The sequence below is a fragment of the Peromyscus eremicus genome, chromosome 4 (genome assembly GCF_949786415.1).
Source record: "Peromyscus eremicus chromosome 4, PerEre_H2_v1, whole genome shotgun sequence".
In the NCBI taxonomy this organism is placed as follows: Eukaryota; Metazoa; Chordata; class Mammalia; order Rodentia; family Cricetidae; genus Peromyscus; species Peromyscus eremicus.
Genome location: NC_081419.1, coordinates 93725801 through 93750831, shown reverse-complemented (window position 1 = coordinate 93750831; position 25031 = coordinate 93725801). Strand labels below are relative to the sequence as shown.

Here is a 25031-nt window from a genome sequence, read left to right as displayed (position 1 = left end):
CTACAAAGATGAGAAACCACTGCAGGCTGTAAGAGGAGAGACCTCCTTCTGTTACACCCTCCCCCACCTTTAAAAAAATACTTTTAAGCTTAAGGAAAATTTTCAAATAGTACAGGTGTTCTATATTTCCCTTGCCCAGTTCTTCTTAATTAACATGCATAACAACAGCACATTATCAGAACCAGGGCATTTACTATTAACTAAATATCATTTTCACATGTCACCATTTTTTCCATATGTCCATACTTGATCTAGGATCTTACAGAGTCCAAATTTAATTATCACTCCTCTTTAGTTTCCTGCAGTCTGTGACAGTTTTTCCACCCTTCCTCACCCTTCATGACCTTAACATTTTTGAAGAACACTGACAGTTACTCTGTTGTATGTATCTCATTTGAGTCTCTCTTGAGTGAAATGAGTTATATGCAGTTTTTTCAAGAACACCACAGAAACAATATTATGTCCTTCTTAGAACCCTGTATGCCAATGCATAGCTGTTAGCTGTGCCCACTTGCTTGAGATGGCTTTTCCTGAGCTCATTCTTTCCCTTCTAGGGAAGAAATACTTTGTTCCTGAGGTTTTTGGGGGTAGACAACCCCTCCTAAAGCACTGTCCTTGAGGACTCAACTACTCTAGCCACCATGGGGGGGGGCAATCAGTACCTAGTGCAGAACTAACATTACCTAAGCGTCCCCATGCGGTCTCCTGAAGCTAGGTGTTGTCCATTGGGGCTGATACACACAGAACGGATGCCTACTCGGGGATCCATCAGGGACCCATCAACTTTGTCTCCTCCAGGTAGCTCAGTATCCAACAGAGCCTGAGTGTTCCCATCCACATAGATGATCTTAATGAGATCCTAGTGGGAAAGGTGAGAAGAGATGGGTAAGGCAGTCGCAGAGGACAGGTACAAGCACAGAAGAATGCTGGCCAAAAATCAACCCGGGGCTCATAGAGCCCAGCCAAATAAAAGCTGAATGATCAAGACTGGGGGGCCAGTTCTTGAAACAAGGTCAGAATCTATAGACATGGGGGCACTAAGTATGAAATGGGGGGCCCAAGCCTCTGGCTCACATTGCTGAGGATGTTTCGGTGCAGGGTAGAACCATGTACTCCAGAGCTCTCTGTGTTCCACAGGCGGATGGTGTTGTCTGAGGAGCAGGTAATAAAGGAACTGGGGGGCAGACAGGCTTGATTACTGTCCTTTACTTCGGGGTAGATCTGAAGGGGCAGAGGGAAAGAGTTAGGCTTCCATTTGGGGGCAGTTTTGCCTGTTCACCGATATGGAAATGGGAATGAAATCTAAGACAGGGCACTAAGACTTCGCCAGATACCTGAGGCGTAAGGAAACAAGACAGTACTATCATATACACACATAGTGAGAAAAATCCCATGAACCCAGTGCCCTCTATGTGCCATAATGTCTCAATTACAACAATTGCATGAATTGGGTACATCATTTTACAGTTAAGGAATCTGAGGCTTGGTCAAGTTTAGTAACTTGTCCAAGATCACTGAGCCCAGGATGAGGCAAACCTCAGGCTAGGTAGAGGCACACAAGAAGAAGCCTGAGACACACAGGCACTAACATTCAAACTCAAGCCCTAGGGTCCTTAACAGGGAAGCTACTGAAAACAGGGAGGCAGAAACCTAAGACTGTACTTGGTGTTTTCTATTTTCTGTTCTCACAATGGTATTCCAGCAAACCCATCCCACATACCTCCACACTCCAGACACAGGAGGAATGATACAGAGCTGAGTACACCTTGCCCACTTTCTTGGGGTCCCTCACATCCCAAACATAGATGCTGTGGTCATTGTATACACAAGATAGCCACTGGTTAGCTGGATCAAAGGTCAAGGCAATGGTGTCTGGGTACCTGGCATCAGCCCCTCCAGAGAAGAGGCGACTGTGGGAAAGAGGGCAGAAAGTTACAACCAAAGAAGGGAAAATGCACAGGGCACTGTCTCTAGACCTACAACAGACTTGGAAGTAGATCTGAGAAGATAAAAGCAGTCCCGAGAGATGCCACCCAGCAGCTGAGCCAACACCAGCTGCTGAGCATGGTGTTTTCCAGAGGAACACAAGTTCACAGACCACCAATATCAGATGAGGCAATTCTGGGGTCACAATGGGACACAAATCTAGATGGTTCTACAAGCATTTCTGCATAGAAATCCAAACAAGACCATCATAAAAATCACAAAAATGAGGCTGGGGATATAGCTCAGTGGTAGAGCACTTGTCTAACAAGGGAGACCCTGGGTACTATCTCCAGTACCTCAAAATCATCACCATCATCATCATCATCATCATCATCATCATCATCATCTACTGAGGGCACGTGCCTAACCATAAAAATGACGAAACATCACCCTTTCCTTTTAGCATGATTGCTGGCTGTGCCTTTACCACAGCACACTTTACCCTCCCAATTAGAGATTATCAAGGTGTCCAATTGTAAAATTATCCCCATTTCCTTACATCATCCAACTAGAAGACTTCAATCCCTTGAGTTATTCTTAAGAGCACATAAAACAAGCCCAGATTTTATAACCGCTCTTCCCAAGACTCACTGAGATATTCTGTGGTCCTCTATGGTATTCAGTCTCCTTGGTTCTGACAAACACCAAGGAACCCAAATTTCTTTGTCTACAAAGGTGTTCCAGGTGATCTTTAAACATTGACATACTCTTCATTCTGTTCCCTGAAGTCTAACTAAAGCCCTGAATGGGATAGTGGGCCCCACATTGCTCACCTGGCCTCAGTGATGCTGGCAATGTCTGTTCCTAGGGCATGGGGTCTCGGTAGGGTACTGAGGAAGTGCAGGTTGGAGGGATTGAAAAGGCGCACGGTGCCATCGGCACAGCCACAGAAGATGTACTCTTGGCTCACAGAGATGCAGTGGGCCACAGTGGTCTGTGGGCAGAGCAGCTCAGGTCAGCAAGGGCTACCCTCCTAGTCAGCCTTGTTTGATCCTTGACCAGCCCTCTGCAAGGCCACTTATCAAAAGGGACAGGCCAAGGCAGGGGCAGCCCCTCAGCTGTCCAGAGATGCCCTCCCTCCAGTAGCATGTGCCCAGAAGGCCTATCGCCCTGCACAGTTGGGAAGTGGGGTGAAAATTGAGGACCCTTCTAGGCATCAGAGGGACCAAGATGCTAAGGTAGGAAAATCCCAGAAAGGAGAAAAAACAGCCTGAGGAAGAGAGGAAGGCCTAGGAGCACTTACTGTGAAGCTGTCAGTGTTCTGAGCACAAGAGGAAAGCAGGGGAGAGAGATGAGAAAGAACAAGAGGAAGTAGTCATACAGATCACGGGACCAGCCTTGGGTCTCCTGGAGTCCCCTTCAGCATGCACAAAGGCCCAGCCCCAAGTCTAGAGCCCCAAGGCCAGCTCTCCCCTAATTTGAGCCTGAGTTACTTACTCTCAGCTCCACCCATTTGTCCAGAAGCCTGCGATCGCTGAACTCGCACAGCAGCCCAGACGACGTGATACAGAAAGTGCTGTCAGCCTTTTTCCCTCGGCCGCAGGCCACGTCAGTGAACAGGTTGTTCCGCAGTTCGCCCAGCAGCCCTGAGCGGCCCAGCAGGGGCACAGTGGCATTCACCTGTGGAGATATGCACTCCATCCATCTACTCCTGGAAATGAGGTGCTCAGGAGGAGAGGGCAGGCACAAGCTCCCCTGTTCTCTGAGACTACTCCTCAGCCCAGGCAGATCAGGCCCATCCAAAACTTGTGACTGTTAAGCCAGCCAAGGGCAGCTAGCTGGAGCAGTATCCAGAGGGGCAGAGTCTCAGTCTCACCTTTGAGGTCTTACTGTCATCAAGATACCAGAATTTGATGTGCCTGTTGCCTGCGGTGACAAAGTAGCTGCAGTCTTCAGAAAAGGACACTGCTGTCACCCGACTAGATACTTTGTTGGAGGCTACAACGATGTTTTTCTGGAGGGAAAGTCAAAGGAAGAATCAAAGCTCTGCCCCTCAGGACTAAGAAGGGTTCTGAGGATGGAGAAGAGCTAGCAAGAATTTCTACTTGGAACAAAACAAAACAACTTTCTTTCTAGTATTTACTAAAGGAATTCAACAGTTTAATCCCTCAGGAGTATGGGAAAACACAAGCCAGGCCCTCTAGCAGCACCCCTGGCACCCAATGACTATTCTCTACTTCAAACAGTTTTCAAGAATGAGATGGAAATCATTGAAGTAAATGAAGTTGCTCAGGTCAGCAGTTTCCTGACCCCCCACTGACACAGGAACCTCACGAGAATGCCAAGGCCATGCCACCCAGCCCACTCACCTTCCAGGCCCACACGTTGACAATCATATCATGCTGGTAACCCACAGACACAATGTACTTGGCACTAGGAGAGAAGGCCACACAAGCCACGCCATACTTATGCTCCTGTAGCTCTGCCACCTGGCTACGTTCAGCCACATCCCAAACCCGCACGGCAGGCATGTGCCCACTCTGTAGGAAAGCAAGAATGTGAGTGAGAACTATGGGAAGGTGTTGTGTAGCCTCCTTGGTCCTTAACCTCCTCAGCTCTGAAACACTGCTCCTCCAATGGGTCTCTGCTCAATAGCAAAGAGCAAGACAAAGGCATAGAAGAGCACAATAAATATCTGAGGACACCAGTGCCTAGGACGAGAACTAGCCCAGGACTCTGGATCCAGCCAAAGCTCCCTGAATGACTCTGGTAAGCAGCCAGGCCTACAAATGTGTACTAGCTGTCTACTACTATGGCACTGACTGTCTCCTTCTAAGACCAAGGGCTGTGTTCCTGGTGTGCCCAGCAGGGGGCATCTGGAGATAAGAAATATTTTAGGGTGGTGGTTTTCAAAATGTGTGTCCTGAACCATCCTACCCTGTTAGAAGCTAGAGGGAAGAGCAGGTAAGAGATGACTTCAGCATGTAAAGGCATTTGACACCAAACTTCATGATCTGAGTGAGATTTCCATGCCCCCTTACCCACACAAATAAATGAATAAGTTTTTTTGTTTTTAAAAGAAAAGCTATCTGGGGAATCCCAGGTTATAGAATCAAACAACTTTGGAGCAGGGGCCCAGCTGTGAGCACTTTAAAAAGCCTTCCCAGTGAATCTGATCACACTAAAGCTTAAGAACAACTATTTAAGACACAGTAGAAGCCGGGGTATCAGTCCAAGAGGCAAGAGTGAGTGCCCCTAACTGGACACAGGATTGTGGCTTTTTGCTGAGGGCAGGCCACCCATAAGCCACAATATGGTTGCCTGTTCCTCACTCACCTCTCCAGTGACCAGGTATTTGCCATCAGGGGAGAAGGCGAGGGCAGTAATGGTTTTCCTGCAAGAGACAGGGCAAGCTTGGTTGGACCTAGTCAACTAAGCACCTCACCCCCCACAGACAGACAGACAGCCTCTCTCTCTCTCTCTCTCTCTCTCTCTCTCTCTCTCTCCCTCCCTCCCTCCCTCCCTCCCTCCCTCCCTCCCTCCCTCCTGCATAGTTTCCAAATGCAAGGCCAAAAGACTCCAGGGTATATGTGACACTTCCCTATCTGGCCTCAGGGCCAAACCAGGTCCTAGAGCCTGGGATCTCCGGCCAAGGCCTTCTCCCAGCCCCTGGGGCCACGCCCACCTACCTGGAACTGTTGAGGATATGGTACTGCTTGTGTTTCCGAGGACTGAACAGCACAACCACACACCTGAAAAGACAAGTGAACTGTTAGGGTTAGCTCCCAACCACAGCTCCTTCAAGCCCACCTGGGACTTCTGGTCACCCAGCAGAGGGAATAGGTCAGTCAAGCTCCGAGTTTCTCCACCCCAAAGGGCCTATCTCAGCAGCTTCAGGTGGAGAAAAGGGCTCCATGGAAGCCCATTCACCCGGACCCTAAGTACCAGCCCCATCTCTGATCATACCCACAAAGGACAGCAGGGATACAGGCCTTCCCACAACCTTTGCACATATCCCAGTGAAGGAATAAAGATGGAAGAATAAATGTGATTTGATTAGTCAGGCTTCAGCTTGCAACCAGTTCTCAGGCTTAGAGCCACGTCTTAATCATTGTTATAGACAGTGTGCCTCCACCTATTGAGTAAGAAAGAACATGGGGCTATGCAAGGCACTAGAACTGGAGGTAGGCCTAATAAACTGCATGTGGACAGAGCAGAGACAGCTTGAGAGGGCCTTAGGAATGACTTGAGAATGCTACAGAGCTCCCAGCTGAGTTTCAGGGCCTAAGCAGGGCTTTCTGACTACCAGAACAAGGCAAGTGGAGATTCTGGCCCCATTTCACAAAAAAAAAAAAAAAAAAAAAAAAAAAAGGGTTGAGACAACCTTTCCACCCAGGGGACAAGGCTTCCAGATGGGATCAGATCCAGACTGACTGTCCAGAGGCAGCTCTGGGGGTGGGGGTGGGGGAAGCTGGATGGTAGAAATCAGCAGCAACAAGCTAGAGGCTAAGAGCCAGCTAGTGTTCTCAGCAGGCTCCTTGGTTATGAGCAGGCCCTAGCCTGGTGTCCAGCTGTCAATCTCTTAGCAGGAGCAAGGCTGGAGGCTGTACACCAAAGAGCAGGAGGAGGAAAGAGCAGACAGAGACGTAGTGGGAAACTAAGCAGAGGTGCACGCTGGTAACAAGTACTCAGCATCTCAGGCTCAATAAACTAATCCAACAGACAGAGCCCACATATTCTCTGGAGACGCTGGCCCTGTGATGGGACCAAACATCCAGAACTTCCAGCTGACCAACAGATTTGAAGTCCCGAGTCTCATCACCGCCAATCCCCTTTACCAGACCTTCCTGAGCTGTTTTCCTTCTCTTACCCTCATCCCCACTCTTTCCTGTTCCCTTTTCCCTGTTCCTCTCTCTTTTCACTTCCTACATCAACTCCAATCTCCCAAGTCTCCTTCTAAAGTGCTATGGTCAGGGTTTTAAGTATGACAAAAGCCATGTTCGGGGCATACCTGTCACCCCAGCATGTGGCAGGCTGAAGAATCAAGCTTTGATTTCTTCAAATGTGCAATACATCAAGTTTATGGTGGTTTGATTGAAAATGGCCCCCACAGGCTTACACAGAGTGGCACTATTGGAGGTGTGGCCTCACTGGAGTAGGTGTGGCCTTATTGGAAGAAGTATGTCATGGGGGGTGGATTCTGAGGTTTCAAATGCTCAAGCCAGGCCCAGTGTCACTCTCTCTTCCTGCTGCCTGCCAATCCAGATGTAGAACTCTCCACTACTTCTCCAGCACGGTATCTGCCTGTGTGCTACCATGCTCTCCACCATGACGATAATGAGGTGAGCCCCGATGAAATGTTTTCCTGTATAAGAGTTTCCGTGGTTGTGGTGTCTCTTCACAGGCACAGAAACCCTAACTAAGACAGTTCAAAGATGGACTGGGCTACAAAGTAAAACTCTGCCTTAAGAACATAAAATATGACAAAACCCAAAATGGCTCTGGAAATTTTGTACTCTATCACTTCTGAACAGGTGTATGAAAATATGTCAGTTACAATTCAATACTATTCAGTGTGTGCAAAATAATATCCTCTAGGTCTGCTATCATTGATTGATAACCCACAGAGTTTCCTGGAGCTACTGTTTTCTGACCCCCCATAATCTGCCCAGAGCTGTTCAAGAGACCTCTCTAGGCTCAGCTCTAGTAAAGAGAGCTAGTCTGACAGGTTACGGCCACTAGCTCTCTGACTAGTAACAGATGAACAAGGGCAAAGGGCTTCCGCTCTCTGAGATAGAGTCCTCTAACTGACACAATGCAGCCAACCACACTCCACATGCAGAACAAGTCAGTGTTGGGGGCTCTGCCTGTGGGTGTTCCCGTAAGCCTATCAGCCTAGAGCAGCTGGGTAGCTTTTAAAGGGCAGTGCGTCAGACTGCTTAAAACACTCCAACCTGGTGTGGTGGCATACACTTATAATCCCAGCACTTGGGAGGTAGAGGCAGGAGGATCAGAAGTTCTGTCATCCTCATCTATACAGTGAGTGTGAGATCAGCCTGGGCTGTATAAGATCCTGTTAAACAAAACAAAACACCAAAACCTTTCTAGTCACTATGTACAAATCTGAGTCTTCATGGAATACAATTTCTTCTGTATCCTCCATCTCTTAAATTCAAGCTCACAGGGGAAAGAGGAAGGAGAGCAACAATGTGTGTGTGTGTGTGTGTGTGTGTGACAGTGCAGGCAGAATGATGAACGGCTACATGCAGATGAGCAGACCCTACTCCCTCCCCTCCCTTTGTATCAGGTAACAGGAAACTTTCAGGCATGGCAGGGATGGAAACACACAGAGAGCAGCCTTTCCTCCACATGGTTTTGGCTTTTTTTTTTTTTTTTGGTTTTTCGAGACAGTGTTTCTCTGTGTAGCTTTGCGCCTTTCCTGGGACTCACTCTGTAGACCAGGCTGGCCTCGAACTCACAGAGATCCGCCTGCCTCTGCCTCCCGAGTGCTGGGTTTAAAGGCGTACGCCACCACCGCCTGGCTCCTCTAAATGTTTTACTCCTATTTATTCAGACTGGAAACTAACCCCTCAGAGAGGAAGAGAGAAACAGTGAGAACACGCGTATTTCCCTAGGGAAGAGCTGCGCCCATGGATTATACATGCCCAGCTCGCTTAAGTCCTTCCAGTACACAGGAGGGCCTATTCTCAAAACTCCTAGGAACCTCTTTGGTCTTCTTAGTGAACTGTGAGCAAGCGCCTCAGTCAAGAGGGAGAGGAGTTGGGGCACAGTTGGCATCAGCCCTTGGCCTTCACTTCCGATGTCCTTGCCCAGCAGGCTAAGCCCTTGCAGCCATACTCACTGAAATCATCGACAACAGGACTACTGGGCTGGGCTGGCCTAACAGGCTGACTCCTGTAACTTAGAACTTGAGGGCACAGAGAGATTGCTCATCCTCACAGAGGGAGGGTAAGTCCCTTAGGGCCTCAGTTCAGGACACTAGTGCCAGGAAGGGCCAAGCCCTTGACAGTCCCAACCCTGCACAGGCCCAGGCTTGCTCCATTCTCACAGGATCTATCTTCTACCATTCTCCATCTTCCAGAGGCAAGGCCAACTGAACATCAGGATGAGCCATGAGTGGAGCAGCATATACATGAGCAGGCCCAGGTTGTTCAACAAAAAACAATGTCTCTTCACATTTCTTTCAGGCTAAGTAAAATCAGAAGGGCCACATGGAGGCATACTGAAGGTCCCTTCATGCATGACTCAAATGCTACCCGGTAATCCTATTATTAAACTTCACTCCCCACATTCTTTTTTTTTTTTTGGTTTTTCGAGACAGGGTTTCTCTGTGTAGCTTTGCACCTTTCCTGGAACTTGCTTTGTAGACCAGGTTGGCCTCGAACTCTCAGAGATCCGCCTGGCTCTGCCTCCCGAGTGCTGGGATTAAAGGCGTGCGCCACCACCGCCTGGCGGCTCCCCACATTCTGTACTGCACTTTACCACCATTACTTATTCCTTCTCCAAAGCATGAAGCTACTTCTAATTTTCTACATAATTCACTTTGTGAGGGGTACTATCACTGCATTTTCAACTCAGGCAAGATGCAATTTTTGTGTTGTGTTTACTGTTAAGTCCCCAGTCCAGGAAGACAGGCACTCAGCATTTGTGGAAGGTGTAAATAAATCTTTAAGTCACTTTAAGGCCAATGTGGAATACATGAGAGCCAAAGAAAGGAAGTGAGGAAGGGAGGAAGAGATAGAAGAGAGAGAGAGAAAAGGAAGTTAAGAAAGAAGGAAGAAAGAAAAAACAAGCATTAAATCACTAGTCACAAGCCTCCAAACTCTGCTGAAAAGCCTGTCAGACCTATGACCTAGACCACAGGGACAGCTCCATGGTTCTCCCATATTACAGCCAGAAGTCACTGGTGCCCAAGGGTAGTATAGTGGTAGAAGATGAAGACCACTGCGGTCAGACAGACCCATCTGTGAATATACTGTGTGCCTGGAACTTGTTTCTTTACTTTCAAAAACCTCAGTCTCCTTATGTGTAAAGCAGAAGTTCCTCACAGAACTGTTGTGGACACACCAACCAGCATGGTGTTCACTACAGTCATTCCTGTCACCTTCACAGGCTTCAGCCTCACCACAGTGACATGTCTCTTGGCACGTCTAAGAGTTTCCAGACTGGTTTATCTGAGGAGGGCAGACCCACTCTGACTGCAGGTGGCATTAGCCCATGAGCTGAGCATGGATTTCATCTCTCTGCAGTGTGCTCAGCTGCCTCACACCTGCTGCCATGGCTTCCCCGCCATGATGGGCTGCAGCTTCAAACTGTGTCTAGAAATAAGCTTTCTTCCTGAAGCTGCTCTGTCATGTATTCTGTCAGAGCAACAAGAAGAATAGCTGTTTAGTCACTGTTCTGTTGCTGTGAAGAGACACCATGACCACGGCAACTCTTTTTCTTTTTTTAAAGATTTATTTATTCATTATGTATACAGTAGTCTGCCTGCATGTATGCCTGCAGGCCAGAAGAGGGCATCAGATCTCATTATAGATGGTTGTGAGCCACCATGTGGGTGCTGGGAATTGAACTCAGGTCCTCTGGAAGAACAGCCAGTGCTCTTAACCTCTGAGCCATCTCTCCAGCCCCCACGGCAACTCTTATAAAGAAATCATTTAACTGGGGCTTGCTTACAGTTTCAGAGGCTTAATCCATTATCATCATGACAGAGAGCATTGTGGGGCAGTACGGCACTGGGGTGTAGTGGGTAGCTGTTCTAGCTATGACCTTGAAGTACATGCTCCTGGGGCGTGGCTGCTGGGGGGGGGGATCCTTAAGACCTGGGATGCACATACGCAGCTTGCTCTTCGCTCCCTCATGGTTTTGGATGCTGGAGACAGACCAGGAGAAAGAACAGCATGGGACTGTGCTTCAGCCTTCCAGGACCCTGCAATAATTCCTCTGTTCTGTATTGTGAGTTTTGTTTCTCTAATAAATTCCTTTGCCCTTTAAGCAGACTCCGTAGATTGCTAGCAATATCTTTACCCATTATCTGGTGCCCAACACGCTCCCACGTGGGAATGTGGGTGAGCCATTTGAGGCTCTTTACCCGTGCAGATAGCTTCCACGATCCCGCTCACAGACACCTTGAGCAGCCCGCTGTGATCTGCCACGGCAGCTCAGACCCTGCTTTCCTATATCCTGATCCACAGGCAGATAGAGACTGGGCCTCAAAGCCCAGCCTCGATGACACACCTCCTAATCCTTTCAGCCAGTTTCATTCCTGGTGACTCAGCATTCAAGTATGGGGCCTATGGAGGGCCCTCTTATTCAAACCACCACAGCAGATGATAAAGTAAACTGGGACAAGGGGGTGCTAGGGTGAAACTTCAGTGGTTCCTAAGGTTTGCCCGAGGACTGTGGAAGTGGACAGAGCTGCAGGCTAGAGAAGCCCTGAGGTGCTGTAAGCAGAGCTTGTTAGACTAACCTGGGGAGTTTGGAAGATCAGATGCTGAGAGAAATATGGCAGCTGTGGCCTGTTCATAAGGACTGTCTCAGGAACTGGGCTAGAGGCTATTGGTGTTACAATTGGCAAAGAATCTAGCTTCATTTTGTCCGAATCCTGAGAACTTGAGTGCAGCTGAATTCAAAAGTAACGGACTAATCTGCCTTGCAGAGGACTTTCAAGACATGACAGTATTCAGGCTGTGTTAGGTTTACTGCTCACTGCTCTGATCCAGGTCTGCTGGAGAGAGAAAAATAAGTATGGCAGAAAGGTATAGAAAATGTGTGGTTTGGCAAAGGCACTTGAGAGAGCTTAAAGTTGTGGATACAAAGGATGCAAAGAAAGCAGTTGAAATGGTTACAGAATGTCCTGCTGTACTTGGAACACTAGCAAAGGTACCCTGAGGGCAAGACCTCACCCACTAAAGGTCCATCCTGTAACTGCAAATAAAGGCCACCTGGAGAATGTTTCCCCAGGACAAGCTTCAAGGCACACGAGGATTTGCAGCTGTGGTGGGAGCCTGGACAAGCTACACTTCACACTAGAGCAGAACCTGGCAGCATGGTCCCTGTGCTGCTGGTTTTCCAGGCATGGAAGAAAAGCTGCAAAGGTGAGGGGGTCATGGAGGCTTTCACCAGAGTTCCAGAAAGCTACTACTACAGCAAGCAATGTGCGGCAGGGCTCGGGTGCCTGCAAAGAAGCCCCTAGAGGTCACTGCATGAGCTGGGAAAACGAAGCCTAAATTCCAGTGAAGACCCTAGGATATTGGGGATATCAAGGCTAAATGATATCTACCTAGAAAAGCAGCAGACACAGAGCGAAGCTGGCCCATGAGAGACAGGCAGGCAGCAGAGCTGGGGAGACTTTGGCGTTGTCCAAGCTGTTGGAGCTCAAAGGACTCCACCAGGAGACGCAGATGGTGGGTCTGTAACCACAGTGTTTGCTATCCGCTCTCCTGGGCTTCGGTCTTGCTTTGGGCCTATATTTTCTCCCCTCCCAGTCTTCCCTTTTGCGATAGGAATATTTCTTCTGTGTCATTTATATTGGAGTATAAAAATTGCTTTTATTGCCGGGCGGTGATGGCACACACCTTAAATCCTGGTACTCGGGAGGCAGAAGCTGGTGGCTGTCTGTGAGTTGGAGGCCAGCCTGGTCTACAGAATGAGTTCCAGGATAACCAGGGCTATTACTCAGAAAAACCCTGTCTCGAAAAACCAAAAAAGAAAAAAAGAAAGAAAATTGCTTTTATTTTAAAGGGGCTCATAGTTAAGAGATTGCCTTGAGTCTAACAAGAGACTTTGGACTTTTGAAGAATATTAAAACTGTTAAAGACTATGGAATGTTTGAAGATGGACTAATAAAGGTATTTTTGAAATATGAGATTAGAATGAGACAGGGTGTCATGGTAAAATGTTATTATTTAAAGTGATGTGTTTGAGTGGAAAGATAAGAGGTGGGATTGTGATGCTTTATCTTGTCAACTTGACAGGTTTAGAATCACCATGGTGACAGGTAATGAATGCTTCTTAGCATGTCTACGGGGTGTTTCCAGAAAGATTTAATTTAGGGGAGGAAGCCTACTCTGAACATAAATGGCACCATCTCCTGGGCTGAGGCCCTTGGCTAAAGGGAGAAAACAGGCTCCTGCCAGAACTGTCTCTCTGTATCTAACGTGACACAATGTATCCTGCCACCTCACGCCCCATCACCATGACTCCCCTCCATTTTGGACTACACCCTCAAATGTGAGCCAAAACAAATCCTGAAGCTGCTTTGTCAGGTTTTTATTTTAGCAATAACAAAAGTAACTAATATAGTGTTCTTGGCAATCTTCTTGAAGGGTAACAAGGAAAAGACTATCTAAGAGGTTACCTTTTGTAACAGGAAGCTCCTATGTATAGCATTCCACACAATGCTTTCTACAAACTACGGGCTGCTAGTATCATCCAGAAGATGAATTATAGACAATTCCCCCATATTTTCTTTAATTATTCCAAGAGATAAAGTGGCTAATGCGTGACCTGGAGCATCCTGGTTGCTGTCCTCTTGATATACCTAGGATTCAATGCCTTCCAAACAAGTCTCTTAGGTCAGGCCATGCAATCCATTAATGTCTGTTTATGGGACACTTTACAAACCTCTCCTCGAAAACATGTGAAAAAAAGACCAGTGTTAACCCATGACTTACATGGCTAGTAGTATAGGTGTATCAGGGTCATTTTCTCCGCCCAGAGGACTCCAAAGGTATTTCTTTCCTCAACAAGAGGCAAATCCTTGTGAGCAGCAAGATTTCAAAGTTGGGACATAATGATGGCTCCTAAGTTCCCTGCTTCACATTCACTCTAGATTAACCACTAGCTGACTAGTTCCTGTAACAAAACCATTCCTCTCTCTCTTAGAATCTTTGCATCTGACACTTCTTCCATCTGGAACACTCTAACATCAAGTCTCACATACTGCTTTCTCCTTGTCATGATACTATCAGTCCAATTCCTCCCCACCGAGCCCTGACCACTCAATTACATTTTTCCATTTTTTAAAAAATTTACATGTGTGAATATTTGCCTGCATGTATGCATAAGCACCACATACCTACTTGGTACCTATCTGCAGGGGCCAGAAGAGGGCACTGGATCCCCTGGAACTGGAAGTACAGACAGTTGTAAGTCACTATGTAGGTGCTAGGAACAAAACCTAGGTCCGACGCAAGAGCAGCAAGTGCTCTTAACCACAGAGCCAGCTCGTCAGCGCCCCACCCACCCAATCTAACACTAGCCTCCTCTTTAGCCCCCAGCCACTCCTGTGCTGTCTCTTCCATCACCCCGACTATTCAGAGGCTTTAGCATTCTCTGATCCTCTCTTGCTCCCTTAACTTCTGGAACTCAGTTTAGGAGAAAATTCTGTGACTTCTCACTTGTCAATTTTATAACGCTGGGATCTCAGCATAAATTCCAATACGGGCACACTCAGGAAAGGAGTTTCCCTCTTCCCTCCACTGAAAAACCAAGAAGCTTCCTCTTCCTGGTATGAAGGTCCAGTCTCTGCAGTTACTCCCCCAGTGGTCAAAAAGCACTCTGCTCAGAGCACTCACGGGCTATGCTGGCATTGGGGCCCACGCCAAGCAACTCAAAGAGTCAAAGAACTATGAAGCCAGCCAGGGGGGAGGGTCCAACCAAACCAGGTCCCTCAAAGAGACTGCAGGAGAACTACACTGGCATCCCGAGGTAGGGTATGTGATGGTTAATACTGATTGTCAGTTGGACAGGATATAATCACAATCTATAGGAGACAAGATCTATAATCATGTAGGAGACAAAACTCTGTGCAAGTCTGCAAAGAGTTTCTAAACTGGGTTAGTTCACGTTGTAAGACCCACCCTAACTGTGGGCAGTACCAATCTGTGGGCTGGGGACCAAACAAACGGAGAAGGCAAGCTGGGCACTGGCCCTCCTCTCTGTTCCCGACTCTGGCTGCACTGTGACTGGTGGCCTTATGCTCTTGCTGACACGCTTTAAGAAGGAGGGAGGGTTTGTTTTAGCTCATAGTCTGCGGGTACCCCTAAGCTGTGCTTGTGACTTATTTTGTCACAGCAAGGAGAAAGGTGGTGACACAGGAAGGCTTCAAGTATGACGGGTGAGCGGCGGGCTTCCTGTGGGACAGTAAGTAAGTGAAGGCTCTGGAGAAGGGAAGCAGGAACCACTAAAACTGGGGGGTCTTGGCCCGGAGACACCATATTCACTCAAATCCCACCCACCTCTGCCTGACCCATGCTGCCCACCGCCGCCCCTCCCCGCTTCCCCGGGCTGTTTCATTTCCTCTCAGAAACTTTTGTTTTGGTTTGATAGTTGCTGCTAGGCCTCTGGGAGGATTCTGAGTTTTGTTTCTCTTCTTGTTTCTAGGATACCTGAGCTGGCTCCTAGAGCAAGAGCAGCAGGAACAAGTGTGGGGGCTGAGGGTGGTGCTTGGCAAAGGAGGGGGAGAGTCTGCCTGCACTCACATAGACTTTAGTGGTTCCCATGGACCCTAAGAGCACAACAGTGAGCGCCACCGCCACCGCCGCCACCGCCGCCACCACCAAAGCTGAAGCCGCCGTTTGCAAAGAGAGAAACCAAAATTCTCAGAAATGCACAGGTCAGAGAACAGCTTGGGAGTTTGCCTAGGATTAGCCAAAGCCAAGCACACTCAGGACATCTCCTGAGAGACACCATACCCAGCCCAGGAGGAGGATTCCCAGGCAGCATACTAGGCTGCAAGTGTCTATAAAGATAAGCACACAGTCCAAAGCTCCAGGCCTGGCATCCAGGGGGAGAAGGGGGCAGAGTTCCACATTTCCTAAGGCAGCACCCCAAGTTTTCCTGCACAGACTCTATCTAGTCCCAGCCCCACTTCCAACAAGAAGGGACCTGGTTTTCCCTGGCAGGGGCAGGCAGAGAATGAGTGGAATTCCCCTGGGGCAGGCAGCACTAGGTTATTTAGCAGGGCAGGCCTTTCATTGAGTCACCTGGGGGAGGGGTGTCCAGTCTTTGCCAGGCTAAGCCACTGCAGCAACCACAGGGTCCTGACTATGGACACTAAACACCACAGGTCCCCTTAGGAGAGACAACCAACTCAGAACCCAGAGGCAGCAGTCTCCCTGCCACAGACTAACCTGTCCATAAACTCTAACGGCAGGCAGGCAGTCTGGAGAAAAAGCACGAAGTCTGGTCTTTTTCCCTACTCTTCACCACTGAAGGGTCAGCACTCTATGGTCAGGCTGCTTGGACTTAGACCCCAATACCGACACTGGCAATGCGATTTTGAAGAAACTGCTTCACCTCAAATCTCGGTTTCTTCCCCTGAACTATGGAGTCGATAACATACCAACCTCAAGCTCCTATGCTCAGGTGCTCCTCCTGCCTCAGTCTCTCCGGTCCTTAGTACCACACAGCAGTGCACCCTACTATCTGGAGTTTCTGGTCTACAGTTGACTGTGGTGATGGCTGCAAAGCTCTAGAAAATTACTCAAATTCATTGAGTCGGATCTTTATTTTGCTAGGAATCAGAACAAAGGCCTTGAGAACAGGCAAGTACTCTGCCAGTGAGCTCTGTCCCAGCCCCGAGTTAGACATTTTAAACATTTGGTGTCACATCACAATAGACCCATTAAAAATCAGAAGATAGTATTAAAAATGGTGCTGGGGTGGGCCAATGGCGCAGTGGGCAATGAATCTGTCTATGGATCCGAAGATGGTGCTGGGGTTAAAAAGATGGCTCAGCAGTTAGGAGCACTGGCTGCTCTTCCAGAGGACCAGGATTTGATTCCTAGCACCCACATGGTGGCTCACAACTGTCTATAATTCCAGTCCCAGGGCACCCGATGTCCTCTTCTGGCCTCCATGGCCACGGGGCACACACATGGTTCACAGAGTGTAGGCAGAACACTCATACACATAAAATAAAAATAGTTTTTAAAAAAGATGATGATGGGAACCCTGTATAAGAAAAGTACATATCTGCATGTGTGGATAGGAAGGAATAGTAAGATGCCCAAATACCAATCAGTGCAGGGCACAGCAAGGACAACACCCAATAAAAGAGTTTTTACTTAGACTGCATTTTCTTCACAGAAATGACATCAAAACATTAACATAGATGTATCTCTCAGAAGATTCCAGAAACCTACTGTCCTCCTCAACTGCTTTAGCATAATGGTAATTGACATTCTTCTCCTGAGGCTAAGGGATGTCACAGAGAAGAGGGTGGGAAGACCGGAGGAGCCTGAGGCAGTGGAGCCCGAGGCGTGGATGACTTCAAGGAAACTCGGTTCTGGATACAGTACACGTGAACTCACCACAGCTGTGGCTGTGTTCACACGATCTGAGTAAGTTCAGCCCGACACAATCCTACCATGACAGGGTAAGGGGGGCGGCGGAAGTGGTGAGAGATGGGTTCAAAGTCCCACTCCTAACTGAGGACCTATCGGCATTTGACAGCTGCTGGGGGAGGAAGAATCCATTGGTAGGTTGACCACATCCAAAGACAGGCCCCACACCCAAGAGTAGTTAGGCAACACAAATTTGACTTCCTGGGTCTTTAGAGAGGGAGATAGAGAAGGAGAGGGCTACGGAGAGGAAAAGGGGCGGGGCACAAAGGTGGACGGATAAGAAAGTGGAGTGGACCTAGGGGTAGTGGGGGGTGAGTATGATCAAAATATATTATATGAAATTCTCAAAGGATTAATAAAATGTTACTTTAAAAAAAAAGCTTTCATGCAACAAGATTTTTGAAAAGCACTTACCCAGCGGGGTAGGCAACTAAACCTGATCGGGGATCACAAGCAAGTCCTCTGCCTCCAGATACTGTTATTCCCAGCACCTTCTCCAAGGTCACCTGTTAGAGCCAAACAGAGAAGTGACTTGTTATAGACACAGCAGGGCCGAGAGGGAGGTGGTAACAGCATGTCCAACACCTCCGCAGCACTGTTCTCTGCCTACAACCTTAACTTCAGGAAAATGAGCCCATGACTTCTTCAGACTCTGTTCTGACCCAAAGCCTACAGATCATATGAGGAAGTCCAGCAGTGAATATCACCTGCACTTAACAGACTCCACGTGTGGTTGCCATGGGACAGAACATGAAAGGGTTGAAGTACAGGTCCCAATCAAAGAGGACCAAGCATTCTCTCAATGCAAAAAGATACTAAGGCTAAGCTAGAGATTGGGATCTGGGGTCTATGGGATTCACCTGAGATCAATGAACTTCAAGCCTTTGCAGGCCACTGTGCTCTACCTACCAACAGTCAGAAGAACGTTAGGTATCAATTAGGTAACTCGGACATCCTTGATCTTTGTATCCCATCACGTGCTAGCCCTCCATCAGAGGACTCCACCTCTTCACGTCTGCCAGTTCATACAGTCTGTCTAGGAAGCCAAAGCAGGGCTTAATGCTGTGTTTTGCGAATCACAGATGCTCAGGGTACTCTGATTATTGTTATTAAGCCACAACTCCCACAGAGATGAAAGGGAAGCCTGTGTAAAATGCTGGGAGAGTCTGAGAAGACATGACACATGAGATATTCACCACCTTCACCAATGGTGTTGCTGTCCCACGTGTCTGCAGGCCACAGGACCCCCACTAGACTAACCTCAAATTAATTCATCGGTCTTCCTGTGGATGCAGTCATGTGAGATCATACTGCCCTATAACCTCATAATCGTCACTCCATGGCACTCTGTCACACAGTTTTTCTGGTTACTCCAGACCCAGTCCCCTCCGGGGCTGTCTGTGCTTCCTGCATGAGCCTTCCCTCAGGGATGGCCTTGTTCTTCCTCGACTTAGAGTGTGCTGCTTCGCATGCAGAATGGCCATGTAAACAGTGTACTCTCCTGTGAAAACTCAGCCCTGGAGAGCCCTAGAAGCCCAAGGAGTGGTGCAAACCAGAAACATAGGGCAAGCTAGAGTCTACTGTGACAAGCCAGCTTCTACAGTGGGGAAGCCCAGAATCAACCAGAATAGTTTCTGGATATACCTTTTTTTACTGGCCTAAAGAGAGGAACTGTTAAAAGTACTTTTAGAGATCATGTTTAGACTCTGACCTCCAGAGGTCCTCTGACCACACACATTCACTGTGGCACATATGTGCACACACAATTAATAAACATTAACAACAACACAACTGAACTCTTACCTCAAAAAGGCCATTTTATTTTTAATTAGGTGGGAAAGAAATGCTCTGTGGTTGATAAAGACTAAAATAAGTCTCCCAAGGTAGTACAGTTAAAACCTATAGTCCAGTACAGTCTAGTACAAAAGGCTGGGTTCAATCCCCAGCAACTGAAAATAAAACAAAACAGAGAAAAAAATCTGAAAGAATGCACAGGTATAATTACACATCTGTAATCTCAACACTTGGGAAGCTGAGACAGGAGGATTACTATGAGTGTGGGGCCTGCCGGAGATATAGAGTGAGTTCTAGGCCAGCCTGGGTTAATGAGCTATCTCAAAAAACAAAAAACAAAAAACAAAGCCGGGTGGTGGTGGTGCACACTTGGGAGGCAGAGGCAGGCAGATCTCTGTGAGTTCGAGGCCAGCCTGGTCTACAGAGCGAGTTTCAGGACAGGCTCCAAAAATTGACAGAGAAACTTTGTCTCGGAAAAAAAAAAAGCAAACAAACTAACAAACAAAAACAGCCAAACAAAATTCTCTCAGAGAGTTCTCTAAGAGTCATTAAGGATACAGGTGAAGGGACACAGGTGAAGAACTCCAACACATGTTTACTCACCGGTAGCCGTGGTTTAGTTACCAGTACATCAGCCCAAGCACCCAACTGTTCACTTATCCGTGGGCCCAGCTGAGGTACTACACCTAACATGACATAAGCTAAAGTTAGCCTGCCTATGCTAGACATTCTGGATAGTGAGTCTGAATTTCTCCTTCCATTCTTTTCCTCAGTCTATCGACTCACTGGCTCCAGTCACCTGGTACTGACTGCAGAGCACAAACTCACCCTAGGGGTCTACGGCTTTAGTATCCCAGATCAGGCTCTTGGCACTATGCCTTTAACTATCCCAGAGGAAGGGGTGTTCTACAACATTCCTATTGTACGTTCTGCCTAAGACAGAGAAGAAAAAGAGGAGCCTAAAGCCACTGTGTCCCACATAGAATGCAGAGGTCATGGAACCAAGTACAGGTCTACACCTCCAGTTCTCTTCAAACTAATATCATTTGAAGCAAATCCTTTAGACTCAAATGTGTACAGTCCCTTACCCCCTATGGTTCAGTGTTGGCCCCAAAGACTCAGACCAAGCCTGCTGGTTCTCAGCTGCCCTTCCCTCTCATAGGAATGTGAGTAGAGAATCCAGTTCTATAGAGAATCTTGAAACTAGTTTGCAATTTTCAACAAGATAAAGCAAAAAGGTTCAGTTTATGCAGACTCTAAGACAAGTTTTCATAGTAAAAAAAGAGAAACATTTTTTCCTATGATCCATTCATAGTAAGAAACAGTGATCCATTGTGTATATACATGTATGTGTATAGGTAAACAAAGCTGAAGTACAACTTTCATAAAGCAATATTTAATTACAGTATATTAATATACCTTATATATACTCTAGTATATCCTTTTAATTTTGATCATGTCCACTTTATCAACTCCATGACCGACACATGGGTTGGAAGACTAAGTTTGGGAAGCCTGCCACACACCACTTCTTCCCGCCAGGCCTAGGCAACAGGCTAACCACCGAAATCTTTCTATTTTGTCACTTTCCTCAGGGCTCTGCACAGAGGAGCATACTTCCTGGCTAGGAATCCCACAGGCAGGAGTTTGCCTGGGCTGAAATCTTGGCTCATTTTCAAAGGGTTTCCGGGTTTGGGTTTTTCTGGCATTCTGAAGTAGTCATCTAAGGGAGGGGAAGCAGTTTCCTGTGGCTCTCTGAAGGGAGGAGCAGAGGAAAACATTCAGGGGCATCAGCTGGTTTTTATTTTATGTTCTTAATTCAAACCAGCTTCCTGTTTGCAGGGAGGTTTGGGGCTAAGCTCCTCTCTCAAAGGATCGGAGAATCTCAAGTTCTTTTGAAGTCGCAGGCTCGCTCTGCAGTACTCCAATACAAAGGACTGCAAAATGACTCTCCCCATTGACAATGATTTGCCTTCTCCTCTCTTCAAAGAGGTAGTAGAGCTTCCCCCTGCTCTACAGAGTGCAGGTAAGCCTGGACACCAACACCTAATGCACCAGAGTGCCATCAGTGGTGTGCAGGGTGGACCTGCACCAGCTCATCAACATTGATAGGCACAGCTTTTCCCACAGCCGGTAACAGTACTGGGAGTCTTAAGTCTCTCAATGGTGGGAGTACTTCACCATGGCAATCAGCCTAGGATTCGCCCCCATTCTCAGGGACCCTGCAGTATAAACTAGTGCACCAATGAGTTCCAGTGACTATCATCTTTCAGCTGAAATATGACTGTACCTCCCAAATGTTCTACCAGCTTCAGGCCTTGCCTACTACAGTCTTTTCTCAAAATGGCAGATCAGACTGGTTCTTTTAAACATAAATGAGACCATGTCATTATTCAAATCCTCCCAATGACTCCCATTTCCCTTAAAGTTCAAATTCAAACACTTGGACTTAAACTTAGAAAGTCCTAAATCACTCAGCCTCTGGCTATTTCTCTAAGATCATTTCCTATACTCTCTCTTCGCTCCCTCCACCCCAGCCGCCTCAGTCTCCACAAGCACCGTAAGCAGACTCTAGTGTCTCCTTCACGTATGCTATTCCTTGGAGTCAACAGCTCTTCCCTTAGCTATTCTTACAATGACCTATTCGGGCCTTTGCTCAGAGGCTGTCTCCTCAGAAAGGGCTTTGCAGATTCTCGGTCATCGTTTCTGGCCTCTCCTCAGCTTCACTTCCTCATAGCATACACAGGCAGGTAAGACAACCACCTCAGCTCTGCCCATCACACAGGAGCCCTCGAGGACAGAGTTTAGACTCCCATCACTTATTCATGTATCCTAAGCACTTAAAAAAACTAATTTATTTTTATGTGTATGAATGTTTGCATGCATGTATGTATGTGTAAAACATGCATGCCTGGTGCCTGAGGACATCAGAAGAGGGCATCAGATCCCCTGGAACTGGAGTTATAGACAACTATGAACTGCCATGCGGGTGCTGGGAACTGAACCTAGGTCCTCTACAGTGTTCTTCATCACTGAGCTCTCTCTCCATCTCCATCTGCAGCACTAAACCACACCTCCCACATAAGAGGCACTTGACAGTGAACCTACTACTACTGTACTGCCAGACTGCAGAACATCAAGCTGTCTGCTAAATTCACATTTCTCTACCTGTTGATTAAGAGTAGCCCTCAGACCTCATAAGTGACATTTCTTTGTGCAATGGATGGTGATTAACTCAGAACTAGCCAGGCGGTGGTGGTGCACACGTTTAATCCCAGCAGGAGGCAGAGACAGGTGGATCTCTGGGAGTTGGAGGCCAGCCTGGTCTCCATAGAGAGTTCTAGGACAGCATAGAGAGATCCTGTCTCAAGAAAAAAAAAAGAAAAAGAAAGAAAGAAACTCATAACTAGTCAAAGTACAGACAAAAAAACCCAGTAGAGTTCTCAGCTACAAATGGTACCCCTAATATCACACACACTGGCCAAGACTAAGGGACCATCCTGAAAGGAGGTGCAAAGATTTTAAGAGCCAAAGGCTGGGAAAGATCAGAGCAAAACAATGCTTTCTGGACACAACAAGACGATTGTGCATGAGCTCAGAGCAGCTGTGGTGTCTACACAAGACCTGCCAAGATCAAGCCAGGCGACATTCTAGCATGTGGGAAGAGGGAGCTATTGATGATTAATGGCTTCTGTGGGAGGCAATGTCAGGGTTGTGGGGTTTTTTTTTTTTTTGTTGTTGTTGTTGTTGTTGAGATAGGGTCTCTCTACAGAGCCTTGGCTATCCTGGAACTCACAATGTAGATCAGGCTAGCCTCACATTTAGAGATGCCTGCCTCTGCCTCCTGAGAATCAGTTTTCTTTAAGGGAGGTTTACCACATTTCAGGGGATGGCCCCATACCCCTAAGTATGTGGGCGGCACAAAAATGACTATGGATTATCAAATAAAGGGGGCATGGAGAAATGGAGGATATATCTGGGAAGAGTCAGAGAGAGGACCAGAGGGGAGTGAATAAAGAAAAAAAAAAGAGGCACTTGCTAGATTTGATGAATTGTGGCCATCGGGCAGAGGTTTCAGGGACAGCAAAGGATCAGTCATGAAAAAGCCCCGAAAAATCGGGGTATTTCAGTTAATAGAGAGGTTCTACTCTAAAACTGGCTGTGCGCCATAGTTTTTTGTTGTTTGGTTTTTATACTCCAACCAAACTCCCCCTCCCCCCATCCACTGCACTCCTCCTCCACTGTTTCTCTTCAGATACAGGCAGGCATCCCACGGTTGTCAGCCAGCCATGGTGTATCAAGTTACAGTGAGACTGGGCACCTCCTCTTCTACTAAGGTTGATGAGGCAATCCAGTAGGAGGAATGGGTCCCCAAAGCAGGCAACACAGTCAGAGACAGCCCCTGCTCTCACTGTTAAGAGTCCCACATGAAGACCAAGTTACACAACTGTCATATATATGGAGAGAGAGAGAGAGAGAGACAGAGAGACAGAGAGAGAGACAGAGAGAGAGGGTCTAGGTCAGTCCCATGCAGGCTCCCTGGTTCAGTCTCTGTGAGCCCAGGGTAGTTAGTTCTATGGGTTTTCTTGTGTTTTTGTCCGATTGTCTGCAGGCAAGCCTGTTGGGTATTTCTTGATCAATGATTGACGTAGAAGGGCCCGGCCCACTGTGGGTGGTGCCATCCCTAGGCAGGTGGTCCTATGTGGTATAGAAAGCAAACTGAGCAAGCCAGTAAGTGGAGTTCCTCCATGGCCTCTGCTTCAGTTCCTGCCTCTGAGTTCTTGCCCTAACTTCCCTCAATGATGAACTACAACTGAAAGTGAAATAAACCCAACCCAGGCTGGGGAGAGGGCTTACTGAATAAAAGAATGTGCTGCTAAGCCTAACAACTTGAGTTTGATCCCTGAGACCCACAACTGCATCAGAGTAAATCCACTGCTCTAGAAACATCATCCCCACAGAAGCAAAGACTCAAGAACAGAGCACCCACTGTATATCCTGCCATGATCTCCATAACCACAATGCCGTCTAACGCTGGAAGGGCACCATGTAAGAGCCTGAGCCAGCTCTTGCTTCGGCAGGTGGAGAGTGTTGAAATGGAGAGAGCCTTTCCCAGCCCGAAACCGGGGTCATCTTTCCACTGAAGCCAAGCTCCTGGAGGGCAGGGTTCTGTAGTAGCTGACACACCCACCACTCCCAGTGTGAACTAGACATAGCATATCCTCAAGAGAGAAGGGAAGTAGGCAACATTTCCCTCACTCTAATAAGATAAAGGGGTAACTTTGTAAAAGCTTATGAGAGAGAGACAGAGGAAGAATGAATAAAGTCTTGTGTTTAGGTGCTCTTCCGGCTCTGGTTGAGAGTGCAGGGGAAACAAGTGGTTCAGAGGTGTAAGACGCTCACTAATTCATACTAGATAAAACTGTACTTTCCACTGCAACTTAGGAATAAGACTTGAAATCAATTTAGTTAGTAATGGATAAACAGAACAAAAATAGACCATGCAGAATCAAGTTGCAAAATAAAGTATATTAATGGGTGTTTTCAAAGTCTGAAAGCTGGGGCTGGAGAGATGGCTCAGCTGTCAAGAGCACTGCTGCAGCTGGGCGGCGGCGGCAGTGGCGGCGCACGCCTTTAATCCCAGCACTCGGGAGGCAGAGCCAGGTGGATCTCTGTGAGTTCGAGGCCAGCCTGGGCTACAGGGTGAGTTCCAGGACAGGCGCAAAGCTACACAGAGAAACCCTGTCTCGAAGAGCACTGCTGCTCTTCCAGAGGACTCAGGTTAAACTTCCAGCACCCACAGAGTAGCTCACAACTGTCTTTAAGACCAGTTCCAGGAAATCTGATGCTTTCTTCTGACCTCCAAGGGTACTGCACACAAATGTTGTAGAGACATACACATAGGCAAAAATACTATGAAATAAAAATAAATCTTTTTTG

The 25031-nt window shown here is 47.5% G+C and overlaps 1 protein-coding gene across 2 annotated transcripts in view; it reads right to left on the bottom strand.

The window, feature by feature from the left end:
- Mapkbp1 (mitogen-activated protein kinase binding protein 1) overlaps positions 1–25031 on the bottom strand; it is a 55393-nt gene that overhangs the window by 10760 nt on the left and 19602 nt on the right. For both annotated transcript variants that reach the window (XM_059261183.1, XM_059261182.1), the window contains exons 2-11: positions 17712–17803; positions 5616–5678; positions 5263–5320; positions 4296–4466; positions 3803–3940; positions 3424–3606; positions 2760–2920; positions 1721–1910; positions 1075–1221; positions 684–859 (exon numbers count right to left, since the gene is read on the bottom strand). In XM_059261183.1, coding sequence (XP_059117166.1) covers positions 684–859; positions 1075–1221; positions 1721–1910; positions 2760–2920; positions 3424–3606; positions 3803–3940; positions 4296–4466; positions 5263–5320; positions 5616–5678; positions 17712–17803 — 1379 coding nt within the window. The remainder of the gene's footprint in view (positions 1–683; positions 860–1074; positions 1222–1720; positions 1911–2759; positions 2921–3423; positions 3607–3802; positions 3941–4295; positions 4467–5262; positions 5321–5615; positions 5679–17711; positions 17804–25031) is intronic.